The sequence below is a fragment of the Linepithema humile genome, chromosome 1 (assembly GCF_040581485.1).
Source record: "Linepithema humile isolate Giens D197 chromosome 1, Lhum_UNIL_v1.0, whole genome shotgun sequence".
NCBI classification, from domain to species: Eukaryota; Metazoa; Arthropoda; class Insecta; order Hymenoptera; family Formicidae; genus Linepithema; species Linepithema humile.
In genome coordinates, this window is record NC_090128.1 from 6,220,938 (window position 1) to 6,243,712 (window position 22,775).

A 22,775-nucleotide genomic window follows, 5' to 3' on the forward strand; every position below is an offset into this window, starting at 1 on the left:
TTCCGCCGTGAAGAAATTTTAATAAAATTTGAAGAAAATCTGATAATTCCCACCATCTAAACGATGGTAAATTTATCTATGTCACGATTTATATACCGCGTAACTAGGACAATTTGACAACTTTCACCAACGAAAGCGAGTATAATTCTTCTTATGCTTAAAAATAGACGAAACCACTTTCTTACTTTATTAGCGTGAGAACAATACGCGACAAAGCGAAAACCGACTGTTTTTTTCTAAAATATTCGATACTCTTATCAGGAATATCAGTTTTTAACATTTCAATGTATGTAAGTGAATAATTGCAAATAAACAAGTCTAATTTAAGTTTATATAATCTATAAAAACAGTTAAGTTTATGTAAAAATTCATGATATATCTAATTAGAAATAGTGCATTTTTTAAAAACATAATGGATGCATTCTCTTTAAAATTTATATTGCAATTATAATGCAAGCATTATTAGATTACACATTAAAATATTCAACGTTCCGCCATCTGCTGGTGCAGAAACTAAGTTTCTCGCCGTGAAAAAGTATCACACGAGAGTATTGCAAGTTACTACATACAATATTATAAAATATTGTTTAATGTATAAAACTAAAAGTATCTCTTGCAATAAAAGAATCATAGCTTTAATTTATATATAAAAGCCCAGATGTTTAAGATGTTTTTCAATCAATCACATTCTAGGCTAACAACAGTAACGATAAAGATAGTCATATTGCACTGTACAACATAAATAAATCTTGCAAGATTTTAAAATAGAACACGTCTAAAATTCATTTCGTGTTCTTTATAACAAAACAATATAAAATTAATAATGTGATAATGCTTTACTTGGTCAGGTATTAAAAATTAAATGTCAAAAAAGAAAAATAAGTACATAAAAAGATATTGCTCAAATATTTACATTGCATTCTATTAATTATACATAGCTGTGCACAGTATTTTTTCAAATACAGCGTGTAACAATAAAAATTGCCATTATAAGATAATGCCAATCAAAATACTAACAATTTTCAGCAAAAATCTGGCTAAATGTGACACAACAAATAAAATTTATACAATACAGTACTCTATATTGAAAGCAATTAAATAATTTATGTTCCACAGTGTTATTCCTTTCTTTCGTAAAGTAAAAGTAAAATAATTTAATCACTCACCTATATACGCAACGTAACAATGTAACAACGGGTTAACATAGAAACATTCCAGTAAATCCTGTAATAAATATACATTTCTATTACTTCAAATATGTAATTAATATATATTTTGTATCAAAACTTTTATCTGTATGCAAATTTGATATAAACACACCAAAGTGACAAAGAAAAACTATCATAACCACTGTACTTTACTATTAATCTAACAATTTCTTTTTCTTAAATTAATTATAATTTAACATTTTTATTTTATAGTAGCTTTGTAGCAATAAAATTACTTAAAACATTTAGAAAAATGTCTAAAAAATGTCTTTAAAAAGTGGCTATTTTTTTGCTTCTATGTAATCCTATGTAATAAAACATTCAGAATCGAATAAGATTGTTCGTCAGCAGTATGAAAAAGTATTTGGAAGAAATATGCCCTTACGTTGCAGTGTTGGTAAATATATTGCAAGTAACATTGTACTGTTTATAGGAAAACGTGCTCGCCGCTACTTCTTCATGACGGCATTTCTCTCTCTTTCTCTTTCTCTCTACATGATACAACTCAATCCGAAAGTCAAGGTTGCGCGCGCGCGCGCGTACGACTTACCAGTGTAAGGTCAAAACGGTCAGATGAGAGATATGTTTACAATGTTGTCGATTGACAGGCGTCGGCCGGCAGCTGCACAATATTTATCAAAATATGTACGTAAATTTCACGATATCACACATGGATTTATGGCACAACCACGAACACAAAAGTCAGACAAAATAACTGACAACGAAATGACCGTTGATGCCGATTGCGATTATTGAAGTCGCAATCGATAGAGTAAATCGAGCAGCTTCACATCAGACGGTTAAACTAACCTAACACAACCATTCGATTTCATTTTGACATTTCCTGATGAGTTTGTCATCTCGAAGATGACGACAATGTTATGTATAGAAGCAGCGTCCTATAAATCATTACGTGTCTATATCGTATCACAGTTTCGCGCACTTTAAATTGTTTTATATAAGATATAACGTCACGCAACGAACATAAGTGGCGTCTTCATTTAACCCGCGCTAACTTTGCACATTTACGACACTCCGTGATGAATGCGCCGAATGCACCTTTTCAATAGATGTGTTCTTTTCAATTGCATTGTGTCACTTTTTGCACTCATCAAACGAAATAGTCATACATAAAGCATTCAAGGGAAAAAGAGAAGAATGAGAATCGAAAGTACAGGAAGTGCAGCTGAAAACGACACCAACTGATACCAACATTGGTATGATTGCAGTGCTGCAATTGTAGGATATTTGTAACTATATAACGTTTCAGAGTATGTAATATTGTATATTGAGCATTTAAAAAAATAAAAAAAAGATTCATCAATCTACAATAAGTATGTCAATTTAATTAGTAGCAATAATAAAAAAGAAATTAATAGTTTAATAATTATATATTATTAATAATTACACTATTAATATTACACTATTAATTAATCTTTTTTATTTTATAAAATTTTGTATATTTTCTTAATTTTATCAAGTTTACCAAATGCATTATGATCCATGTTGTTCCATAAACTGTTTAAGAAGATTCTTATCAAGAGGTATTATGAGGTGCTCAGCGCCATCAATGGTGCGTTTAGTTCGTACTAATTTGTGGTCTACAAATTCGATTAATTGTGCTCTTAATGCTAAATCGGAACTGACCAGGAACTGTTCGCGTGCTGCTCGATATAAATCCTTGAATGACATTCCTATAATTAATATATAATTAATTTATATATATTTTTTAAGAACTAGTTATGTTATAATAAAATAGTATATCAAACAATAATTACCTGTGAAATTATTACTGCTGTTGTTCAATTGATACTTCACAAGAATTAAATAAATTGCTCGAGTATTTGAAGTAAGAGAAAGAAAAACACTTTGGAGAGAAGATAAAGCAAGTGCACCGCTTTGTTGAACCATTAAAGAACTTTCATAGGCAGTTTCAGCTTGATATGGTAAAAACGTTGTCACATCCCACCAATAGAAATTGAACTTGGCACGTTTTATATCGTCCCATACTAAAATAATAAATTAATGATACTAACTAGTGATAAATCAATTTTAATACAAGGATAAATATGACTTACGAAGTGGTGCATTGATGTGATCTACAGATGCTATCACATGAATATTTGGAATAGTTGCCAGGCTAGCAAGAATATTTTGAGCTTTGTTAGAGCGCAGTATTATACCATCTATATTGTGAATTATTAAATAGAGTCGATCATCTGGATTATCTCTTAAAATCTTTTCAATAATCTCTAGACAGTCGTTAGGATTTGTTGGACAATCTGCATCCAAAAAATCTACAATTATGGTATTGAGTATCTGAAAGAATATTTATAATTACAAAAATTAAAAATTAGCTTTGATGTGTAAAATTATTTGTAGAATATTTATAATTACTTTTATATACTGTTTCAATTAACAACTGCAATGATATATATTCTACTTACATCTTTTATTGATAAACTAGGAAAGAATCCATTTATGATCAATGTTGGATGATCAGCTATAATTTCACTATGGAAATCATTAATTAAATTCCTTTTTGAGCCTAAACCATGAAGAAGAAGACTGTAACCTTCTCTGCAATTGAATATCATATTTTAGAGAAGGTATCATTACACAATATTTTTAATAATCATACTGCTTATAATACTTACTCCATTATGAATTGCCACATGGAAAAAAACGATCTATAATTTTCCGTTAACGAACAAATACGTTTTTTATGTGTCATAGAAATATGATTTTGGTTTGTTAACAATTCCTCTAATGTTTTTTCAGTAAGACGAGCATTTCGCAGTCTTCCTAATGTATGGTCAGATGTGACTGGTTTTTCTGATTGAGATTCGAAGTATTCATCAGCCTTTATATGCTTTAAATGTTAGAAAATATAATTAATAGAATATAATGTAAAAAATAATTATTTACATCTCACATGCTACATATATATAATTATATAGTCTTATTAATCACAACTTACATAATCTTTATATACAATAGTCTTACGTCCTCTTCTAGTCTTTTTTGGTGTATTTTGTATTTCATGTTTTGGCAGAGATTTCTGTGCCACATTTTTCCCTATTTTCCTTATAACATTTTCTTCCTCACTTGAATCAGAACTTGCATTTTCACTAATGTCTTCACTATCATCAGATACCTGATCAGTTTCTGAACTAACTTCATTATCTATAGGCATATATTCACTTCCCTCTGATACACTTTCATCACCACTTGAATTTACATTAGGCAAACATCGTTTTCGGGATACTAATAAATAGAAATAATTAATAATGTATAAGTGTATTCTTTTATAATTTATAACAAAATCTTTCTCTAATAAAATATGTAATACCTTTCCTATCAATATCTTTGTTATCAGCTTCCAAATTTTTACTTTTTGGACTTAGCAAAATATCTTCAAGAACAACTTTTAGATTTGGAAGTGTTTTCAAACTTTTTGGAGTCTCAGTATTTGACATACGACATTGATTGGCTTTGAGTATCATACTATTCTTTTTCACTGGTGTTTGAAATCCATAGAGCTTACTTCCACTCACATCTTTATCAGAAAACAATTCTAAAATAACAAGATATAATGTTAGATAAAAATAAAGTAATAAATTTATAAAAATTTTTGTTAATTACCAAGTGGTTTCTGTAAATCTTCTTCTATATCTTCAATCTGCTTCTCTATTTCAGCTTTTAATAAATTAGGTGCTGCAAGATATAAGTTGTATAATCTATGGCATGTGCAACAATACAATAAATAATCAAATTTTTATTAATACTCTTTATTAATAAACTCTTACGAGAATTCTGGCGTATTTCTTCATCGCTGTCTTCGACATATTTCACAGAAGTTTTTATTCGAGCAGATCTTCTTAGATTTTTGACAGAAGACATATCTCAAATGTGCTGATACAATTTCTTTTAGATACAATTAAAATTCTCTCCTTTCTCTATATATTATATTTAACTTGAAAAAATAGACGTGATACTAAAAGTTTCCCTATTGTTTCTTTCCATTTGTCACGATTCCATTACTTGGCGCCATTTAACTACCTCATGGCTCCTGCACACAGCATGCGAAAAGAGATGTGCTAAAGGTACATCCAGAGTGCGTTCCGTTTCTGTGCAATTAAGTTTGTGCCACATGCCTAAAAAATACCTAAAAAATAATTAATGTTGCCTTAATTTTTATGTAATTACATAGAGCTTGTATACCAGAACATCGATGTAATTTTTCCTTAGTGCGGAAATGTGAAAAGTGAAAACTCACGAATTTGAGTATTCTATTCGTCGAATTCACGTGTAACTTTTCACTGAAGACACACCTTGCAGCTCAAATCTAGTAAACTACTAAAAATGCAGCATACTGCATTTCTAATTTACTAGATTGCTTGCGAATTGCTGCAACAAGTTGCCTGATGCAGGCTTTACCATTATATATATATATATATATATAAAAGAATCGTCAAAGCTCATTATATCGTTTTTATAATTAATTGATTAATTTAATAAGTATATAAAGGAATGGTTTTAGTGTTACAATGTCACATAAAATTTAATTATATCACTTGAAACAGATATGTCCACGTGAAAGAAAATTAACAGAATCATAACCTATAATCTATCAAAGGTATATTATAAACATTTAGCAGTTACGTGTAAGAAAATATAAGGTCAGAAGGACCCAAACAAGGACAACATATAAACTAGTGTGAAAAACCAACTAAATGTCACATGGTTGACGACATTAAATTGGTTAAATACATTATAAAAAAAATTTAAAAACGTATATGTGCTAAAAAAAATATTTCATTAGTCACAATTTAAGTTTATTTTAACAAATATGACAGATTCCGGTAATGAAGATTCAGTGACGAAATTAAATACACAATTAAATAAGTCTATGGTGTTAATGGAAGATGTTGTTGACACTCCATCTCAAAGTCATAAACGCAAATCTATTACAATAAATACCAAAACACAACCACCCAGTGCGACTAATAGTCCTATAGTTAAAGCACGCAAGAGTATTTTAAAAAAATCTGACAAACGACCAAATGATGATTCTACAAATAATGGAGACATACAAATAAATAGTAATGAAGAAGAATTAAGTAATATGATATCTCAAGAATCATCGACTTCAATCCCATTAAGACCACATACTGTAAGAAATTTACAAATTATATTTTTGATATTAATAAGTAATCCAATAAAAACTATATGTTTTATGTATTTTTTAGTTGGAAGAATTAGTTCTAAAAGAAGCATTAAATGTGGAAAATATATCATCTACATTTAATCTAGAGGATATATCGGACAATGAAGACATATGGATTATGGATTTACCTAGATCAGTAAGTCAATAGCATGACATTATAACTTTTTCTAGTGTTTTAAAGTATTAAAAATATAATTTTGTTTTATATAGATAGACTCCCAAGAACTTTGTGGTCAAGTAATAACTTTAGAGGACAAATCAAAATTTAGAATAAAAAACGAACGATATTGTATAGTTGCTCATAAAATGGATCACCATATTACATGTGTTCTTAATACTAAAACGAAGACTTCCGAATACAAGACTGGTAACTTTCTCCATCTATTAAGCAATCAGAATAGAATGTATTTTTTTTATATGTATTAATTTCTATATTTTCTATGTAGTAAATATCAAGCCAACTGGTTCTTTAACAATGAGGAAGAAACTATCTGGAACACCGGAAATGAAACCAATGCCTGTAGAAAAGTCGGGCATGCAATTCCCTGATAATTTAAAAACAAGACATCCTTTACTTGGTGTTGTTCGCGAACGTAAAAGGAAATCGAAGAAACGTAGTTCGTTTAAGAATTGTAAATCAGGGATATAATGAATTTAGATTAAACAGATTTTGAATAAGTGTAAAAAATGGAAAATTTGGTATAAAAATTTTCTATCAAATTTTGTATTTTTTCTCAGAATTTTTATCTTTTTATAATGACTATGACTTTATATAAATATTGAAAACATTTTTATTTAGGAGTACATGTTAATTGTTTAACAGAAATATGCGTTAGAATAAAATACTGCCATGTATACATTAGAAAATTGTGAAAGTATGGATTTTTAGGCTATACTTACCTATTTTTTAATGACAAATTGCATTAGAAAATTGCGTGCAAGCGTGATTGTGCCGATAACGCTTTTTCCGGATATCTAGCAAATAAAAAGTGCGAACAAAGATTCCATCGTTGCAATTAAAAGATAAGATAACAAATAACAGTATGTGAGAATAACAGTGAGTATGAACATAACTCTAATTTAATTGTGAATAGTTTTTATTTATCGTTTACTTTTAATTTCAGTAAATGTAAACAACGCTTAACAATGATTAATGGAAATCCGCCACTACATGAAAATCCGCTGATGCGCGGTCGCCACTGCGCATCCAATCATGGACCCCGGGACAGTAGAACACTATAGAAAAATTTCCCAGTAAAGAGAGAGAATTGTTAGTGGAAAAGTCGGTGAGGCGAGTGAGTAAATAAAGCCTTGTGTGTAATTTTCGATATTGTGTGGGAGCGATTCGCGTATGTGTTCGCTAAAATTGATCGCCTGTGAACGGTGCGACGAGGATTTTTCGTGAGATTCGAAGTCTCGTGAGAGCAACGGCCGTTTCGATAAAAGGTCTCTCGCAATTAAGGTTAAAACGAGCAAGTGTATGCCAAGGCTTCGGGCTACTTCGAGTAGGAACCCCTCTGGCGGATAAATCGTAGACTCTCGAGTGACGTTCGCAGCGAGCGAATGCCGTTGTCATCCTCGTCGTCGTCCGTGTTGGTCGCATTATTGCGCGATCGCTCATTACGTTTACATAAATGGAAAGCCGAATCGGCCGCCTGGCGCGTCGTTGCGTATATATCGGGTTCACGCGATCTGTATATCTAGCCTAGAGGGTATGTGTCGAGCGAGACACGCGGATAGACGTGAGAGAAAGAGAGAGAGAAAAATTAGCAGCATGAAGATTGAAACGAAAAATCTTTGGAACGTAATAGAAAGAGATGGTGCAATTGGTAGTAGTACATAGTAATTTATCTCTCTCATTCCTGCCGCGTCAACACCGTTCATTTTCCCTACCACCCACTCCTCCCTCTGTTGTCCTCCTCGCGTCCCTCCTAACTCTCGCCCTCTTTATCCCGTCTCCCCTTCCCTCGCCAATCGCATTTTCCCCCCTTGAAATTCGCATCGCGAAACTCATCGAGAGACCGTCGTCCTTGCGTATTCACGTACGCTCGCGGTCGAGGAGGCATCGAGAGATGGAATTTACGTGTCATGCCCCACCACGCCGATCTTCCGCGGTGGATTTTCGCGTAGGTTTCTGTTATGGCGTAGCCAGTAAACCATCTCACTCGCACCCGTTTGACGTTTCTCGCGCTGCCTCCGCTGGGCCTCTCGCTGACGCCACCAACAGCTGTTTCGTCCGATCGTCGCCCTCGTAGGACTCGCGTTTTATCGTGTACGAAACAGAGGGAGAAAGAGAGAGGGAGGGAGAGAGAGAAAGAAAGCGCGTAGAGACGGTGACCCTGTCCCTATAATACTGTGCATAGTATTTTTTTTTTCTTCCACGTCTCTTGACGACCCCGATATTGCGTACGGTGAGAACAAACTCTCGCCATCTCGATTCGGGCGAACACGAAACGTCACCGTCAGTCGTGTGCGGAGTTCTGTCGCGCGAGAGCCACGTCTCGTGTGTAATTGCGCGAGAATTCTGGTATGTACGTCTCCTTTGTTCGCTGCATCTCGCCGCTCGTTCTCCGTCGCGCTCGTACTTTCCTCTCTCTCTTTCCGATTTGACAGCTCCTGTCAAAACGGAACTCGTGGTTGTGAGTGATTGCGTCGCCCTTTTATCTTTGTAGACTTATTCATTTCGGTTGCAGTTTTCCTCTTATATTTCCTTTTTCTTCTCGGAAACATCATCATTTTGTCTTAAAGGTACATGACGTGTGCAGCTGAAATGAATAAACGTCGGGCTTCCGTTTAACGACGTGCTCCGTTCGCTCGTTTTAGATTTTACGTCGTGAAAAAGTACCGTATTCGCGTTTACGTTAAATCGCTCCCACTGACGGCAATTCGCGTAGAATGGTCGTGCTATTAACGCTATTCACTCGCGAATGGCGTTCACATCTTATACCGTGAATATCTAACGATGTGAATTTAAATTCAGTCAAAATTCAGTAAAAATGTGTTGTTTGCCGTATACGAAACCGAGAGAAAAAGAGAGAGGGAATTAGTTATACCAATCTGTTTCAGATCAGGTAAAGGTAGCAGCGTGTAAAATAAAGTCGCAAGCACTGTCAATTATTTAATACCAGGGAGGTGACGACTTTGCATGTAAGTAAAACTGCGATATCCAGATTTACGATGTAAAATTTGAAATACATACAACAATGTAGTGTCAGATAGAGGACTAGGAAAGTAGTTTTCGAACTGAACAGTGTTATTCTTTTCATTCTACAAATATATACTTTTAAACTTTTAATTCGTCACCTCTTATTTGTAGACTTTGGCACTTAGGTAAATATTTGTGATTTGCTGCCTTGTGACATTCACGGGATTGGCAACAAAGATGTCAGTATTGAATCAAAGCGGTGAAGATGCAGTGGAATGTCCCTTGTGTATGGAACCACTAGAAGTGGATGACTTGAACTTCTTCCCCTGTACCTGTGGGTATCAAATATGCCGTTTTTGTTGGCACAGAATTCGTACCGATGAGAACGGATTATGTCCCGCATGTCGAAAGGCCTATTCTGAAAATCCGGCTGACTTTAAACCCCTTTCCAAGGAAGAAATTGCAAGGTGCTTATAAATTATAGAATTATATACCCAAATTAAAAAAAAAAAATGTTGATTACAATATGTATCATGTTTACTACTGATAACATTTCTTTTATTTTGTTTAGATTGAAAGCTGAAAAGAGATTGAAGGATCAACAACGGAAGCAGAGAGTTACAGAAAATCGGAAACATCTAGCAAATGTGAGAGTAGTACAAAAAAATTTAGTGTTTGTAGTAGGATTACCAATGCGATTGGCAGATGCGGATGTAAGTATGTTCAACAACGAACTCTATTACTTTAATTGATAATGGATGAAAACTTTCTATCGCCATCTGTTGAGAAATAAAGATGATACTTTGCGTGCTTTAGGTTTTAAAGAAACACGAATATTTTGGAAAATTTGGGAAGATACACAAAGTCGTAATTAACCAGAGTACTTCCTATGCAGGGTCTCAAGGTCCCAGTGCTTCGGCTTATGTTACTTATCAAGTGAGCTATTCTATATCTTTCCAATGGCCTGTTCTTCTTTCTATGTAATAATATGATTTATGACGCTTGTTGCAGCGTCAAGAGGATGCGCTCCGTGCTATAGAGGCTGTGAATAACATTGTTGTGGACGGACGGACAATAAAAACATCATTGGGAACGACCAAGTACTGTTCGCATTTCATGCGTAACCAAGGCTGTCCGAAGCCGGATTGCATGTACCTGCACGATCTTGGGGACCAGGAGGCGTCGTTTACTAAGGAAGAGATGCATCAAGGGAAACATCAGGAGTACGAGCGCAAGCTTGTGCAATCGTTACATGCACATGCATCTTCGGTGCAGCGGTATGCAGCTTATTCGCTCATAATAATAACGATTCCTTAGAGTCATTATGCATGAATCTAGTTCTGTATCTGATTACATAGGAAACCGACACCATCACCACCTGTAACAGGCAGTATTGTTAGGGAAACTGGAACAGTAAATTCACAAACTAAAGAGGCGTGGCCTTCGTTGCAACCGGGGCAGGCAAATAGTGAGTTTGAATAATAATCACCTTATTACTGTTGATAATCAATGAACATCGTTGAATTGTAAATTGATGAAAGAAAAAGCCAATAAGGCACGCATTACAAAACGGGTTTTAGATATTAAGAATTTTGCAATGGTTTTAAATATCATGTATTAACATCTTGTTTTTCCAGGCACACAAACTAATTGTAAAGAAGTATCGCCACCTGCGCAAACAACATCACAACTCAACAACGTAACGAGCGGAAACGGCACGGTAATTCAACAAAGTCATATATCCTCTGGAGTGCCCACGAATCAGCAGAACAACAACAATAAAGGTGAAAGTGGTGTGGGTGTACGGCGAGGTAAAAGTAACAGCGAAAGTAAGGCGCAGGCAGCTCGGAATAAACATAAAAATAGTCAAAATAAGGAAAAACATGGTGCTCGTACAACGTCGCGGTCCGAATCGAGTTCAGTCAACGCGCAAAGTAATTCACAGTCACAAATTACCGGGCAAAAGGACGTTAGAAACTTTACCGCTGATACAAACAGTGAAATGTTGCAAAAATTGGGCAACAAGTGCAAAATAGAACAGCAGCAGCAGCAACTACAGCCACAACAAACTAGCAAAACATCAAAATTAGTTCAATCGCAATCTCACGAAGTTAAGGTAAACGGTGCGTTACAAAACGGGGAGCGTCGGCATTCGGACAGTGAAACGGATCAACAGCGGGAAGGTAGCACGCCAGCAAGTACAATCTCAAGTACAGAAGACTCGAATGTAAATCACCAAGCTGAACACTTAGCTGAATCGAGTGAGGAAAACAATGGTGCTGTTCTTTTGGGTGAGTTCCTTACATTGATCATTATTGTGATCATTTGTATGTATATCGATTTTTTTTATGGGACAATGATTGTGCGAAATATGAAGGCCTTCAAATAAGATAATAAGAAAATGTTGTGAAATTAATTTGATTATGATTTGTAACGTTGTATTATGTTTTAATCTGGTAATATTACACAAGTTAATTTGGAAACATTTTAATTAGTGATGGAATTTAAACCGATTTAAGATATTTTGAGTTAAAGACTGAAAATCAAGAAGTCTCATTACATTTTGTGAGACTGTTATGGTTGGAAAATCTTGTGTTAAGTATTTTGAATAATATAACATATATACATTCATATACGCACTTATATGTATACATATACACATTCAAGACTTTCCAGATTTTTCAAAATTTTCAATCTAAACAGCCTTACAAGATGTTTTGAGATTTTTTATTTTCAGTCATTCTTAGTTTGCTTAAAAATTTGCAAGTAAGAATTTTTGAAATCCCGTCACTGATTTTAATATTATTAATACCAGAAAAGTAATTTCATTGATTTTTTTATGAAATTTATATTTGGATAGATTAACATTTAATTATGTTAAAATAGTTTCTATTTTTGATATGAAGTGCACATATATTATGTTTATTTTTTTACTAAAATTTTTATTATTTAGAAGTAGCTTTAAATTGCGTCTAGAAACATTTATTGTGTAATGTTACTTTACTAAAAGAATATGGAAACGATTCTTTTATAGAACTGATTCAAATGAAATATATTTTTTAATTACTTATCTAGTTTTCTGGATGCATTTTGAACTATGCAAAATTTATTATTGGAAATGAGAATAGATATTAATCATGTTATTACATTTAACATGGCATAATGTCAATTATAATGAGATATCTATAATGAGTTATGAAAGCAATATGAAAAGTGTGCCTATTTTTTGCGCTGAATGTATGTCATACAGTTTGAATACAACGGATAATAACGAGCAATTCGAACAAACGATGTACAATATGCCAAAGTGTTTTATATTTCAATATTGTAGAATATAATAGAAGAGTTATTCATATATGCCAAAATAAAGAGAATTCCTTAAAAAAAATAGTAGTAACCGTTTTTTTTTTGTGTGTTTTTATGTGTACACTTAACTTTTACACCTTGTAGCTTACGATGAAATAAATACTAATGTGGACATATAATTATCAGATGAATCCTGCGATTAAACCAAGATTCTTCCAAATTATGTACAATTATGTATTTGAGTACACCATACTTTAATCTAGACATTATTGTTGCTACTGTAGTTAATTTCTTTTGATATGCACATAAACACTTGTTGCATATTTATTGAAAAGGAAATAATAGCATGAACAGCTGTTTATTCTGGCATTATAAAAGTATAGAAACGATGTTGACCGCGTTGTGTAGTGTAGAGATATTTTGCGTATCATGTTTAGGTTCATCTCCAGCTAGCACAAATTCATCGCAAGGTGCCAATCAACCACCACCACCGGGATTACACAACGGATCTCAAATGCAACTCAACCATCGGTCGATCTTTCAGGCGGACAATAATAGTTTCTTCAGTTCCAACACTTTTCAGAAAATATCAACCACCACATCAATGCCACCTAATTCACTCGCAGGCATGTACAATACAAGTTCTTCTACATCTCTTTGTTGCACAGTATTTTACTATTATTTTTACTTCTTTAATTATTCAGAAGTATTTGAGATTAATCTGGATGAGAATTTTATTTTGCCTTTCTCTCGCAGTGCTGCAATTATTGCAAATTATCAATGAATATTCTATTCGCTATACAGCAAATGCAAATCTGGATTGGACGGGCACAGGAGTGGCTACAATACCTGATTCCTTACCGTCAGTTCATTCTAGCGAAGATTGGCAAGCGGCTTTTGGCTTTCAACCCGAATCTTCTCGAACGAATCACATTATACCAAAATCCAGTCCTTCTGATTCGCCGAGGGTGACATTCAATGAGAATTTTGTAGACGCAGACGTTTACGTGAATGTACCGTATACCACTACACTCACAGAATCATCATCTGGTACCTTTACGTCCAATTTACTTGTAAATTCACCCACATCCAAGTTTATGGCAGACTTTCAGCAACAAAATTCACTGCAACAAAGGCTTCATATGCAGGTAAGCAAAATGACGACATATTTCAAAATTTTCTATTCGAGAAATATGACTTTATTAATATAATGTGTATAAAATTTTGAAGGCGCAGCAAAATCAAGAGAAATGTGAATACATAAAGCAGAATGGTCACGCTACTCTGGAAGAAGTTCGGAATCACCGTGAATCAGGCTCAGACGTGAAGGCAGACGACGATTTAGGTTTCGATCCTTTCCACGAAACGCAAAAAGCTTTAGCCGAACTTATGGAAGACGAATTGCAGATGCAACAGAAGAGGTTATTCGAGCAACAGCAGAGAGAACGAGAGGAGCAAAATAGGCAGCATCAGCATATCGCGAACCTTACCCAACAACACTTTCCGCAAGTAAGTATTCTATACATATACGTACATTATATAGATATGCGTGCGTGCGCGTGTGTGTACGCTAGTAAAGTTTTCATTTTTCATCAGTGTCGTTAACATGTTTTATGCCGCATGTACCACCAATAGCCTACGTTAAACTTTTTATTCAGGTCGTTTGAAATAAAATATTATATATTTTTTATTCATGTGCCTTTTCAGGTACAACGCATTTTGTACGGTTCTCCTTTTCAAAAAATTTTATAATCTTACATAACACATACCTTATATAAATATATAAAAAATTTCATGACGTAAATGGAAAATTATATAAAATCAGGGACGCAACATAAGAGAGATAATATGGATCGTATTAATAATAAAATCAATAAAATACGTCAGTAAAGTTTAACAAATAGTATTTAGGAACGCTCTGTATGAGATTTAGTATTTTACTCAAATGTATGAAATATTAAATGAAATTAACAAACAATTACTCTTTCAGGTACACATAGCACACTTGCAGCAAGCTCAACATTTGCAAAATCTGCAAGTGCTTCAGTCGCATTCCCTCTTGTCTCGTCTTCCACAGAATCTGTTACAAAGCGGCGCGCAGAGTCCTGCTCAGGGCGCTGTGACGGCTACCAATTTAGGACAACGTAGTCGCCTTCCGCCACCGGGTTTTCTTGGTTCCACGCCAAATCATATGAATTCATTCGGTCTCGGTATACCACGACCAGCACCAACGAATAGCGCCCTCTCCGGTTAGTGTTTCTCCAATTTTTCCAAGCATCAGGAATCATAGTGCACAGTGCGTGAAACTTACATTCGTACATAACGATACGCTATCGTAGCCATAGACGAGAATAAGTTGTTCATCTACTCGCGAGTTTTCGTAATCTGTTTTAATAGAATTTGTACAAAACGTACTGATCTAAAAGAAAATTACGAAAGTGCATATTTTAATAGATTGTAAGATTGATGGAACGTTGCTATTCATGATTTATTTCCAGTATCATGTTTACAGGAACTCAGCCATCTCAACAGAGCGCGTATCTTCCTAACGGAAGCCCACTTCTCAACACACAAAGTAAATTGTCTACCTTTTATTCGAACATTCGTATATTTCGATAGTTCGTAATTTAACGCAATGATCAATTTTCCGCACAGATATCGGCAAATGTGCGGGTGACACCGTCTATACTCTGAAGGATTGGTGTGAAATTAACAATCAGCAGCAACAGCAGCAATTCCACCATCAAGCATTGCATCAGAAGGGAGGATGGAACAATTTCGGACCTATCGCGGATTGGACTTCGATCGATCCTGCTATAGTTACGTCGTCTAGACCTCTTCCATTCCAAACTACCAGCACATGGCAGTTTAACCACATTCATCCTTCTCATCCTGTCACACATAATGCGCAACAGGTACGGAACTTGAAACATTTTTTATACACTTTTGGCAGTTTGAATGTATAACTTATCATAATAATAAATTGACATGTAATTCATATTTAGGAGCAGAATGCACCTGCTCAGCATTGGGCGATGCAACCACCTCCTGGCTTTGCTGCACCGACGACCACAGGACAACTGAGTAATCCACAGCCGAGCACAACCGCACAGCCGCACACTAAACTCATCTCCGCAGGATCTGAAATCGAAAGTAAGTTGATCGCGATCAAGCTCCGTGCAAACTGAGAAATGTCTTATAATGCGCGGTATCGAAATATATAGGGCGTCTATATTGCAGACCTATAAATTTTATGCGAGATGAACGAGTCGAGGCTTCGTAATGTTTCCGGAGATGGCAAGATCAAATCCAGCAATTGAAAGAAAAAAAAAAACGACAGTTGATAACGTATGTTTTCCTAACACTTCTATATCTCAACGTTTTATTTCAAAGCTCCATTTATTTGTGCGAATATCTATTCGAATAAAATATCGGAATAATAATATATTGTTGATGCGAATTCTTCGATGTACACGAAGATTGTAATACACATTTTCTTCACGATATCATCACATAACAAAATTTATTACTTAAAAGTCTGACTCTATCATTATACATGATAAACTTGTGTATATCAAATTATTTCATGATTGAGAGAATGATGAGAAATGATCACAATATTTATCGCATGCATTTTCCTTTTAAATTATCAAAGTATTATTTACTTCGAAAACATATAAAAAGAGGAAATGATATATCCTGTGTTTACAAGATTGAAATTAAAAATTTTAGAAAAAGGAATAAATAAAAGTGAATGCAAATATAATGAAACTCCCACATCAGCTGCTTTATTTGACATTTGCAAAGGTTAAAAATATACTTTAAATTAAAAACTTTGTTGTGCACCTCTGAAAATTTCGCCGTCATATTCAATAAAATTGTCATATTTGTACTGCCATTTAATAATACAGTACCACGCGTTGTTTTATATATTATATTTTATTATTTTACAATATTGCCTCTATTATGTTAAAAATTCTAATCTATACAAATTTTATCAAAAGTTTTTAAGAAGGATAATCTTTACTATTTTAGCATGATTTACGACGATTATTGTAATAATAAAATAAGAAGGCATGAAGTTTTATTATTTTTGCATACATAATTTTTCTTCAAGCGGGTCATTACGACATTGTGCATTTTGATGCTGAATTTGCTAATGACAAACTTGTTATAAAAAAAAGAAAGAAAAAAGTCTTAACTTGGTATCTACTGAGTTAGTTTTGATAGCATTATTTTAATTGATATCTTCAGTTATATCGTAGATCGAATCAATTGAACATACAGTCATACAGGTCATACAGTTTACAAATTATTCTGTAATCGAAAGAATAATGATATCTTCAATCTCGACAAGGCTATATCGATGTTGACGACTAGAGAAACTACAGACGGCTGTCTCCGAAAAAAAAGTTAGTAATGTGGCAATGTAATTTATTTACAAATGCGAAGCGAGAGAACAACAGAAAAAGAAAACAAAGGGCATATTAAAATACGATGTATATGATTAAAACGTGAAACGTCTGAGCAATGTACCATGATGTACATAAGACGCGAGTTACGTCACACGAAAGTTATTCCCAAGGCAGATGATGGTTGAATTGTATCTCTGCTGTTTTAAAGGTGAATAACGAAAGAACGTTACATATGCAAAATAAACGAATACGATAATAAAACTATAATTATTATAAAATCTAATTCATTAAGATAATCGAAAAATATACAAAGCGCAATAAAATTCCTGTGGTAGTTCTGTTTTTGTCTCTATTACCCTTTACTAGTTTTTATCTGCTTAATTAGTATTATTGAATTTTATAGATTCCACAATGGTTCATTCTTCTTCAGGGTTTCCAGAATTTTGAGAAAATCTACTCTATGCAGTTTGCGACTTAAACTATTTATTTGCAATATATCTCGAGCTTTTAACGATGTTCTTGTACAAGAGTTATTTGTTGCTTATGCACAATGACTTGTTGTGCATAAATTAATTAGTTTTTTATAGTTGGTAAATAAATAAGCTCGCATTAGTGATATAATACTGTTTATTGCCAATTTTGCAGCTTTATTTTTATTATAGTAAAATCCACACAGTTTTGAATTCGGCATCTTGCTATTGTTGACAGCTAAAAGAATTTTCTTTTACGGAGTAAGGAGAATTTTTGTTGACGCATATATAGTAGTTTCCGTCGTCTATGTCACCTGTTAATATTTTATCATCCACAAATGTGCAGTCGGTTGTATTACGATTAGGACAGACAGGTGAGCTGCAAAAACATCCAATTATGATAAATAATACGATAACACAAGATAAACAATAACATTTATAAATAAATGACTTGAGGTAGCAAACTATATAATTATTTTTTAGTGTGTAAGTAATAATGATTTTTTCAAAATAGAAAAAGATTAAATAATATGCATGTTATATAACTTCTATTTGACATATACGTAATTTGATAACAAATTTTTTTTATTCAGGAATACTCACGAAAATAGGAACGATTTAAACTTGGACGTGTGATCGGCTAAAGCAACAGACGGTGACACTAAAGTACTAGGGAATGCGTTACCCTCCAAAATATCAATCAGATATTCAATGGCCCTGCTGTGTGAGCAAGCTACATCTATATCTGGAAACACGAATTATTTTTATTTGTAGTTTCCTATTTTTTGTTCTCTGTCAATCTCGCACCATTCTAGTACATCTATTTGGATATACAGGTATTAACTATAAATATAATAATTAATCTTACTACATCCTGGCTGGTTCAGTCCGTCATCGAATTGGAAATTTTTGTCACCAAGAGGTTCTCTTTTACTAAAAACGGGGTAAGTAAGGGACATTCCAAGCGACGAGGTGCGAAAAATTGTTACATCATCGGCATCCGTTTTACAGAGCCTATTTTCGCAGTTGTTACTTGAAAAAAATGGTGCTGCGGGATCAAGACCGATGATACGGGTAATATTGCCCTTGCACCATTTCTGGATGTTCTTTGCAGCGAAACCACTTACGTGCGCACCGAGACTGTGACCAATTAGTGTGATGTTGTCCCTTGAACATTTACACTCCTCGATCACGAGTTTGATGAATCTAAAAGAGAAAAGTACCACGCAAGCTAAGGACGTTATCTTATTTCTTCATTTAACGCTCATCATTCAACGAAATGTAATGATTTATTTAATTGTTATATTAGGTGTGCAAAAGTTAGTCTTTTTTTTTACACGTTTTCGCGTTAGTCGCATAATATATGCAATACAGTTCAGTCATCAAACTCTTTTTAAAAACGCAAAAAGGCGGGAATTTATTTGAAGTTTAAATAATTTTACCAGAGCGCTGAAAAAAAGGCAAACTTGCACATACCTAATACATATATTACTTATCATTTATTATATTATGCATATTAATTTTAGCACTGGAGTATTATATTCGATAGATATAACATGTAACATGTGTAAAAGAAGGAAGTATACTTTGCCAGGAGTTCACCAACTTCGCGAGTATTTTTGACTGCACTAGGATACCCCAGAAACTTTACAAGGGGTATTCCATTCGTACACGCAGCATCGGACCAGTCCAGTGCACATACTGTATAGTTTTTCTGTAAAAAGGAAGAGGATATTTTATTAAATTATTAAGATTTACAATATTTTTATATATTTCTTTTCACGTTTAGTGCAATTTAAGATTTGTGAAATTGTTTCTCGTAGATATACTGTATTTTGATTTTAATTTTTCTTGTGTATGCGTAATATCTACCTTGTACAATTCCGAAGCTAGTTTAAAACTCATTGAACGATTTGCAGAACTAATAAAACCATGAGTCACGAAGGCAATCTGTTTATTCGGATCAATTGCATCACAGGTTTCATTTAGCTCGATAACTTTACCCTTAGGAAATTCGCTGAAGGAAATATGAATATAGTCAACGTGAGAAATGAATTAATAATAAGTACTTACATTTTACCTGTTATATAGAATCATAGATACTGATTTAACGCCGAAAACGCAAGAACGTGACATTCTCTCGAGATCGAATGTAGGCTGTAAATTCACGCATTGTGCTAGAAGAGTTATAATTACTGTAGTGATAATTTTCATTATACACGAAAGACGGATCACTAAGTAGAAACTGACAAATAGTGAATTAAACAACTTTGTGGTATTATTAAGAGCTAACCGCTTTTTATAAGTAAGGTTTTACAAAAGTATTGACAATTGTAACATTATTAACGGCTGTGTAAACTGTTTTTTAAATGTAGAAGACTTGTGGAAGTTTGTGAATTATTTATGTCAGTATAAATATATAGAAACATACCATTAATAAATATTGTCATCGTGCATCCTTTTTACAATTTTTTATTTCTTGGTATCTTCCGGTAATAAAGATGACAAAGTGTGACATATGCAAATATTACTGCAAAGTGATCTGTCTTTGGAATTATTACGCACTTATCGATATGTTGAGTAGCATGTTTTTCACTGTTCACATACGTTATTAAATTAAATTAGATTATAAAATAAAAATACTTTTTATTAGCCATATTTCGGCAGTTGCGTGTATTTTAAGAGTGATTAAGTGTAATTTATTTATTAATTTGCAATTATATCTATTTTTTTGTATGCTAGTTTATTTATTATTGAGTAGGATTTCTATTGCACAAATATATTTTTAGGATATTTTTATATATATTTTTATTAATGTTTTATACATATTTTCGGATACGTATTTTTGATTGAAACACGTAATGTTTTAATATTAGTATTATAATTGTTGATTTAAAAATGTGGAGCTGTTAAAATAAATTACTGGTTTATTAAATCATTGAAAAGTCCAAAACTAAATCCAAAATAAAAATTCTAAACAAAGTTTGAAAATCATTAATAATACCTGTATGCATAATGCTGAACGATGTGTATATGTATACGAATGTACGCGGTAAATTGATTGAAATAAATCGAACAATCGAATTGCGATTGTACAATCGAAAGATCAGATTGACTAAATTGGTTATATAGGTTATGTTCAGTTATATCTTTATTGTAAGGTTAACTTTGATCTTGGCACGAGTTGCCTTTAAAAGACTTTGCAATACGTTTGTAAAATTTCATTATTTAACAACATTCTATTTCTAGTTGTTAAGAATACATTTTCTAGATAATCATGGTGGAGGAGATTCAAAAGAAGCTACAGAATGAAATTGATAAATTAAGACAGATGCAAAAAGGTAAAGAAACAACTACAGTCTTTTTTTGTTAAAAGTATTGTAGCTTCTGTTTTTATATTTTATTTTTTTTAACATATTAATATTTTAATAATTACAGATTACAATAAAATGTTAAGTCAGAGGCAACAATTAGATGGACAACTAAATGAGAATATCATGGTGAAAAAGGAGTTCGAACTTCTAAAAGAAGACAATGATGTATTCAAATTAATTGGACCTGTGCTTGTGAAACAAGATTTGTACGAAGCTAAACAGAATGTCGACAAGCGTATGGATTATATCACAGCTGAATTGTAAGTTGATTTAAATTAATATTTGATTTCAGATTTATATAAAAAGAGTTTTAGGAAACGCGTTGATGACATGTTAGCTACCACGGAAAAGAAATTGGATACTCAAAAGGAAATGTTAGAAAAATTGCAAAGTGCGTTCCAGCAAGCTCAACTCAAGGCCTCACTAAACCAATCAAAATCATAATGTCACAAATACTAGCTTTGTGGAAGTGAGCAAGGCGAGTCTCAGTGCTTTATATGATTAAAATCTAATAATAAACAAATAACATAGTTAACAATAAGTCTCATGTGTGAACAATATACTTTACATTTTATTTATACTGGAATAATATGTAATAATTGTTAATATACAACTTTTGATTATAAGTTATAATCGTTCAAGCGCAATTTATAATGTAAATTGAAGATTGTATGATTTTCACAGAATATTTTCAATTTTAATTATACATTTTTAATTAATAAACATAACTGATTATGTTATTATAAATATCTTTATATAATTTTCTGTTTGATAAAACTTATAAATGTTATATGCTTAAAGTTAGTTATAATTTTTCTAGAGTGGAAAAATTATAATTAAGACATAAATTGTTTTATTTTTTTTTTATAGTGTATCCAACAGCCGTCAACCATGTAGTTTTTGTTGGTTATTCCACTCTTGGGCCGAATTTCCACTGAGCGCGTCACGCATCGACATCAACAATACTTTCGATACACTCGATCTTTCATGCCTTTTTTAAGAGTAGATTTTCACTGAGCGCGTAACGCGTCACGCGTCGCGTTATCTGTCGCGTCACGAATTAACCAATAAAAACATCTCATTTTATTCGCGCAGCAAATAATGCAATAAAATGGGATGTTTTGATTGGTTAATTCGTGACGCGGCGGATAACGCGACGCGTGACGCGTTACGCGCTCAATGAAAATCCACTCTTAAAAGAGGCATGAAAGATCGATACTCGAATGTATCGAAAGTATTGGCCGGAGCACAGACTTTTGCATAAAGCATAACGCATAAGCATAAGGAAATTGATTAGTTCATTTCCTTATGCATTTGCTTATGCTTATATATAGACCAATCAATTTCCTTATGCTTATGCGTTATGCTTTATGTAAAAGCTTGTGCTCTCGGCTTATTGTTGATGCTTTTTCGCGACGCTGATTGGTTATCGCGATTATTCTGATAGTTTGATAGATTGATAGCGAAGGTTATTTTGACGATTATTTAAAATAAAAAAAATTTATTAAAATATTTAGATTTCATAATTATTAAATTACTATAATAAGTACGCGCGCGTAGCGCGCGCCTGTATTGTTCTAGTTTGACATTAAAAAATTGTCTTACATGATTTTGAAAATTAATAATA

At 33.1% G+C, this 22,775-nt stretch overlaps 6 protein-coding genes across 20 annotated transcripts in view; 3 read left to right on the forward strand and 3 right to left on the reverse strand.

Annotated features, from left to right (window-relative positions):
- The window catches only part of rdx (BTB/POZ and MATH domain-containing protein rdx), a 67,581-nt gene extending 65,206 nt beyond the window's left edge, over window positions 1–2,375 (reverse strand). For 2 of the 5 annotated variants that reach the window (XM_067361212.1, XM_067361210.1), the window contains exons 1-2: window positions 1,759–2,374; window positions 1,167–1,224 (exon numbers count right to left, since the gene is read on the reverse strand). The gene's annotated coding sequence lies outside the window, so the exon portion shown is untranslated. Of the gene's footprint in view, window positions 1–1,166; window positions 1,225–1,593; window positions 1,730–1,758 lie in introns of those variants that run through there. The other 3 variants (XM_067361214.1, XM_067361211.1, XM_067361213.1) reach the window with 2 other exon arrangements.
- A 159-nt stretch (window positions 2,376–2,534) lies between these two features.
- Orc2 (origin recognition complex subunit 2) lies at window positions 2,535–7,542 on the reverse strand. Of its 2 annotated transcripts, none has more exons than XM_012379782.2 (10): window positions 7,339–7,542; window positions 5,018–5,376; window positions 4,854–4,925; window positions 4,561–4,785; window positions 4,189–4,475; window positions 3,866–4,080; window positions 3,656–3,788; window positions 3,287–3,527; window positions 2,987–3,217; window positions 2,535–2,902 (listed from the first exon to the last, which is right to left on the reverse strand). In XM_012379782.2, the coding sequence occupies exons 2-10, from the start codon at window positions 5,109–5,111 to the stop codon at window positions 2,703–2,705; spliced, it is 1,698 nt and encodes a 565-aa protein (XP_012235205.1). In that variant the 5' UTR covers window positions 5,112–5,376; window positions 7,339–7,542; the 3' UTR covers window positions 2,535–2,702. The 2 variants fall into 2 exon arrangements, with proteins under 2 accessions (XP_012235205.1, XP_012235206.1); XM_012379783.2 differs by lacking the exon at window positions 7,339–7,542 and adding an exon at window positions 5,488–5,616.
- LOC105679647 (uncharacterized) lies at window positions 5,712–7,106 on the forward strand. Of its 2 annotated transcripts, XM_012379800.2 has the most exons (5): window positions 5,712–5,847; window positions 6,068–6,384; window positions 6,461–6,574; window positions 6,649–6,805; window positions 6,885–7,106. In XM_012379800.2, the coding sequence occupies exons 2-5, from the start codon at window positions 6,121–6,123 to the stop codon at window positions 7,085–7,087; spliced, it is 738 nt and encodes a 245-aa protein (XP_012235223.1). In that variant the 5' UTR covers window positions 5,712–5,847; window positions 6,068–6,120; the 3' UTR covers window positions 7,088–7,106. The 2 variants fall into 2 exon arrangements, with proteins under 2 accessions (XP_012235223.1, XP_012235222.1); XM_012379799.2 differs by having other exon boundaries at window positions 5,729–6,384.
- A 50-nt stretch (window positions 7,543–7,592) lies between the features above and the next one.
- Window positions 7,593–16,393, forward strand: Cnot4 (CCR4-NOT transcription complex subunit 4). Of its 7 annotated transcripts, XM_012379781.2 has the most exons (16): window positions 7,593–7,733; window positions 9,505–9,585; window positions 9,755–10,050; window positions 10,155–10,296; window positions 10,400–10,519; window positions 10,595–10,860; window positions 10,942–11,051; window positions 11,221–11,874; window positions 13,327–13,515; window positions 13,694–14,037; window positions 14,120–14,398; window positions 14,880–15,138; window positions 15,402–15,464; window positions 15,545–15,804; window positions 15,895–16,042; window positions 16,130–16,393. In XM_012379781.2, the coding sequence occupies exons 3-16, from the start codon at window positions 9,821–9,823 to the stop codon at window positions 16,135–16,137; spliced, it is 3,072 nt and encodes a 1,023-aa protein (XP_012235204.1). In that variant the 5' UTR covers window positions 7,593–7,733; window positions 9,505–9,585; window positions 9,755–9,820; the 3' UTR covers window positions 16,138–16,393. The 7 variants fall into 7 exon arrangements, 6 of the variants coding, with proteins under 6 accessions (XP_012235204.1, XP_012235199.1, XP_012235201.1 ...); XM_012379776.2 differs by lacking the exon at window positions 16,130–16,393 and having other exon boundaries at window positions 15,895–16,077; XM_012379778.2 differs by lacking the exons at window positions 7,593–7,733; window positions 16,130–16,393 and adding an exon at window positions 7,981–8,150 and having other exon boundaries at window positions 15,895–16,077.
- Window positions 16,394–17,913: 1,520 nt separating this feature from the next.
- On the reverse strand, window positions 17,914–20,061 carry LOC105679646 (phospholipase A1-like). The gene is made up of 6 exons (XM_012379798.2): window positions 19,855–20,061; window positions 19,647–19,791; window positions 19,361–19,488; window positions 18,643–18,980; window positions 18,378–18,519; window positions 17,914–18,153 (listed from the first exon to the last, which is right to left on the reverse strand). Exons 1-6 carry the CDS (start codon window positions 19,986–19,988, stop codon window positions 18,000–18,002), a joined length of 1,041 nt encoding a protein of 346 aa, XP_012235221.1. The 5' UTR covers window positions 19,989–20,061; the 3' UTR covers window positions 17,914–17,999.
- Window positions 20,062–20,878: 817 nt separating this feature from the next.
- On the forward strand, window positions 20,879–22,660 carry Pfdn6 (prefoldin 6). Of its 3 annotated transcripts, none has more exons than XM_067361266.1 (4): window positions 20,879–20,983; window positions 21,046–21,115; window positions 21,213–21,408; window positions 21,463–21,895. In XM_067361266.1, exons 2-4 carry the CDS (start codon window positions 21,052–21,054, stop codon window positions 21,590–21,592), a joined length of 390 nt encoding a protein of 129 aa, XP_067217367.1. In that variant the 5' UTR covers window positions 20,879–20,983; window positions 21,046–21,051; the 3' UTR covers window positions 21,593–21,895. The 3 variants fall into 3 exon arrangements, with proteins under 3 accessions (XP_067217367.1, XP_012235228.1, XP_012235227.1); XM_012379805.2 differs by adding an exon at window positions 22,019–22,660 and having other exon boundaries at window positions 20,882–21,115; window positions 21,463–21,626; XM_012379804.2 differs by having other exon boundaries at window positions 20,883–21,115.
- Window positions 22,661–22,775: the final 115 nt, after the last annotated feature.

Excerpts from the sequence above, each read along its gene's own strand:
- Orc2 (XM_012379782.2), bottom strand. The coding sequence starts at position 5,111 with ATGTCTTCTGTCAAAAATCTAAGAAGATCTGCTCGAATAAAAACTTCT. Across the intron at positions 3,789-3,865 it reads ATGTGGCAATTCATAATGGA|AGAAGGTTACAGTCTTCTTC; the intron begins GTAAGTATTATA and ends ATTCAATTGCAG. Across the intron at positions 3,528-3,655 it reads CTAGTTTATCAATAAAAGAT|ATACTCAATACCATAATTGT; the intron begins GTAAGTAGAATA and ends ATATTCTTTCAG.
- LOC105679647 (XM_012379799.2), top strand. The coding sequence starts at position 6,061 with ATGACAGATTCCGGTAATGAAGATTCAGTGACGAAATTAAATACACAA. Across the intron at positions 6,575-6,648 it reads TTATGGATTTACCTAGATCA|ATAGACTCCCAAGAACTTTG; the intron begins GTAAGTCAATAG and ends TGTTTTATATAG. Across the intron at positions 6,806-6,884 it reads GACTTCCGAATACAAGACTG|TAAATATCAAGCCAACTGGT; the intron begins GTAACTTTCTCC and ends TTTTCTATGTAG.
- Cnot4 (XM_012379776.2), top strand. The coding sequence starts at position 9,821 with ATGTCAGTATTGAATCAAAGCGGTGAAGATGCAGTGGAATGTCCCTTG. Across the intron at positions 10,051-10,154 it reads TCCAAGGAAGAAATTGCAAG|ATTGAAAGCTGAAAAGAGAT; the intron begins GTGCTTATAAAT and ends TATTTTGTTTAG. Across the intron at positions 11,052-11,220 it reads GCAACCGGGGCAGGCAAATA|GCACACAAACTAATTGTAAA; the intron begins GTGAGTTTGAAT and ends TTGTTTTTCCAG.
- LOC105679646 (XM_012379798.2), bottom strand. The coding sequence starts at position 19,988 with ATGAAAATTATCACTACAGTAATTATAACTCTTCTAGCACAATGCGTG. Across the intron at positions 18,981-19,360 it reads GTTGGTGAACTCCTGGCAAA|ATTCATCAAACTCGTGATCG; the intron begins GTATACTTCCTT and ends TTTCTCTTTTAG. Across the intron at positions 18,154-18,377 it reads TTTAAATCGTTCCTATTTTC|CTCACCTGTCTGTCCTAATC; the intron begins GTGAGTATTCCT and ends ATGTTTTTGCAG.
- Pfdn6 (XM_067361266.1), top strand. The coding sequence starts at position 21,052 with ATGGTGGAGGAGATTCAAAAGAAGCTACAGAATGAAATTGATAAATTA. Across the intron at positions 21,116-21,212 it reads ATTAAGACAGATGCAAAAAG|ATTACAATAAAATGTTAAGT; the intron begins GTAAAGAAACAA and ends TAATAATTACAG. Across the intron at positions 21,409-21,462 it reads GATTATATCACAGCTGAATT|GAAACGCGTTGATGACATGT; the intron begins GTAAGTTGATTT and ends AAAGAGTTTTAG.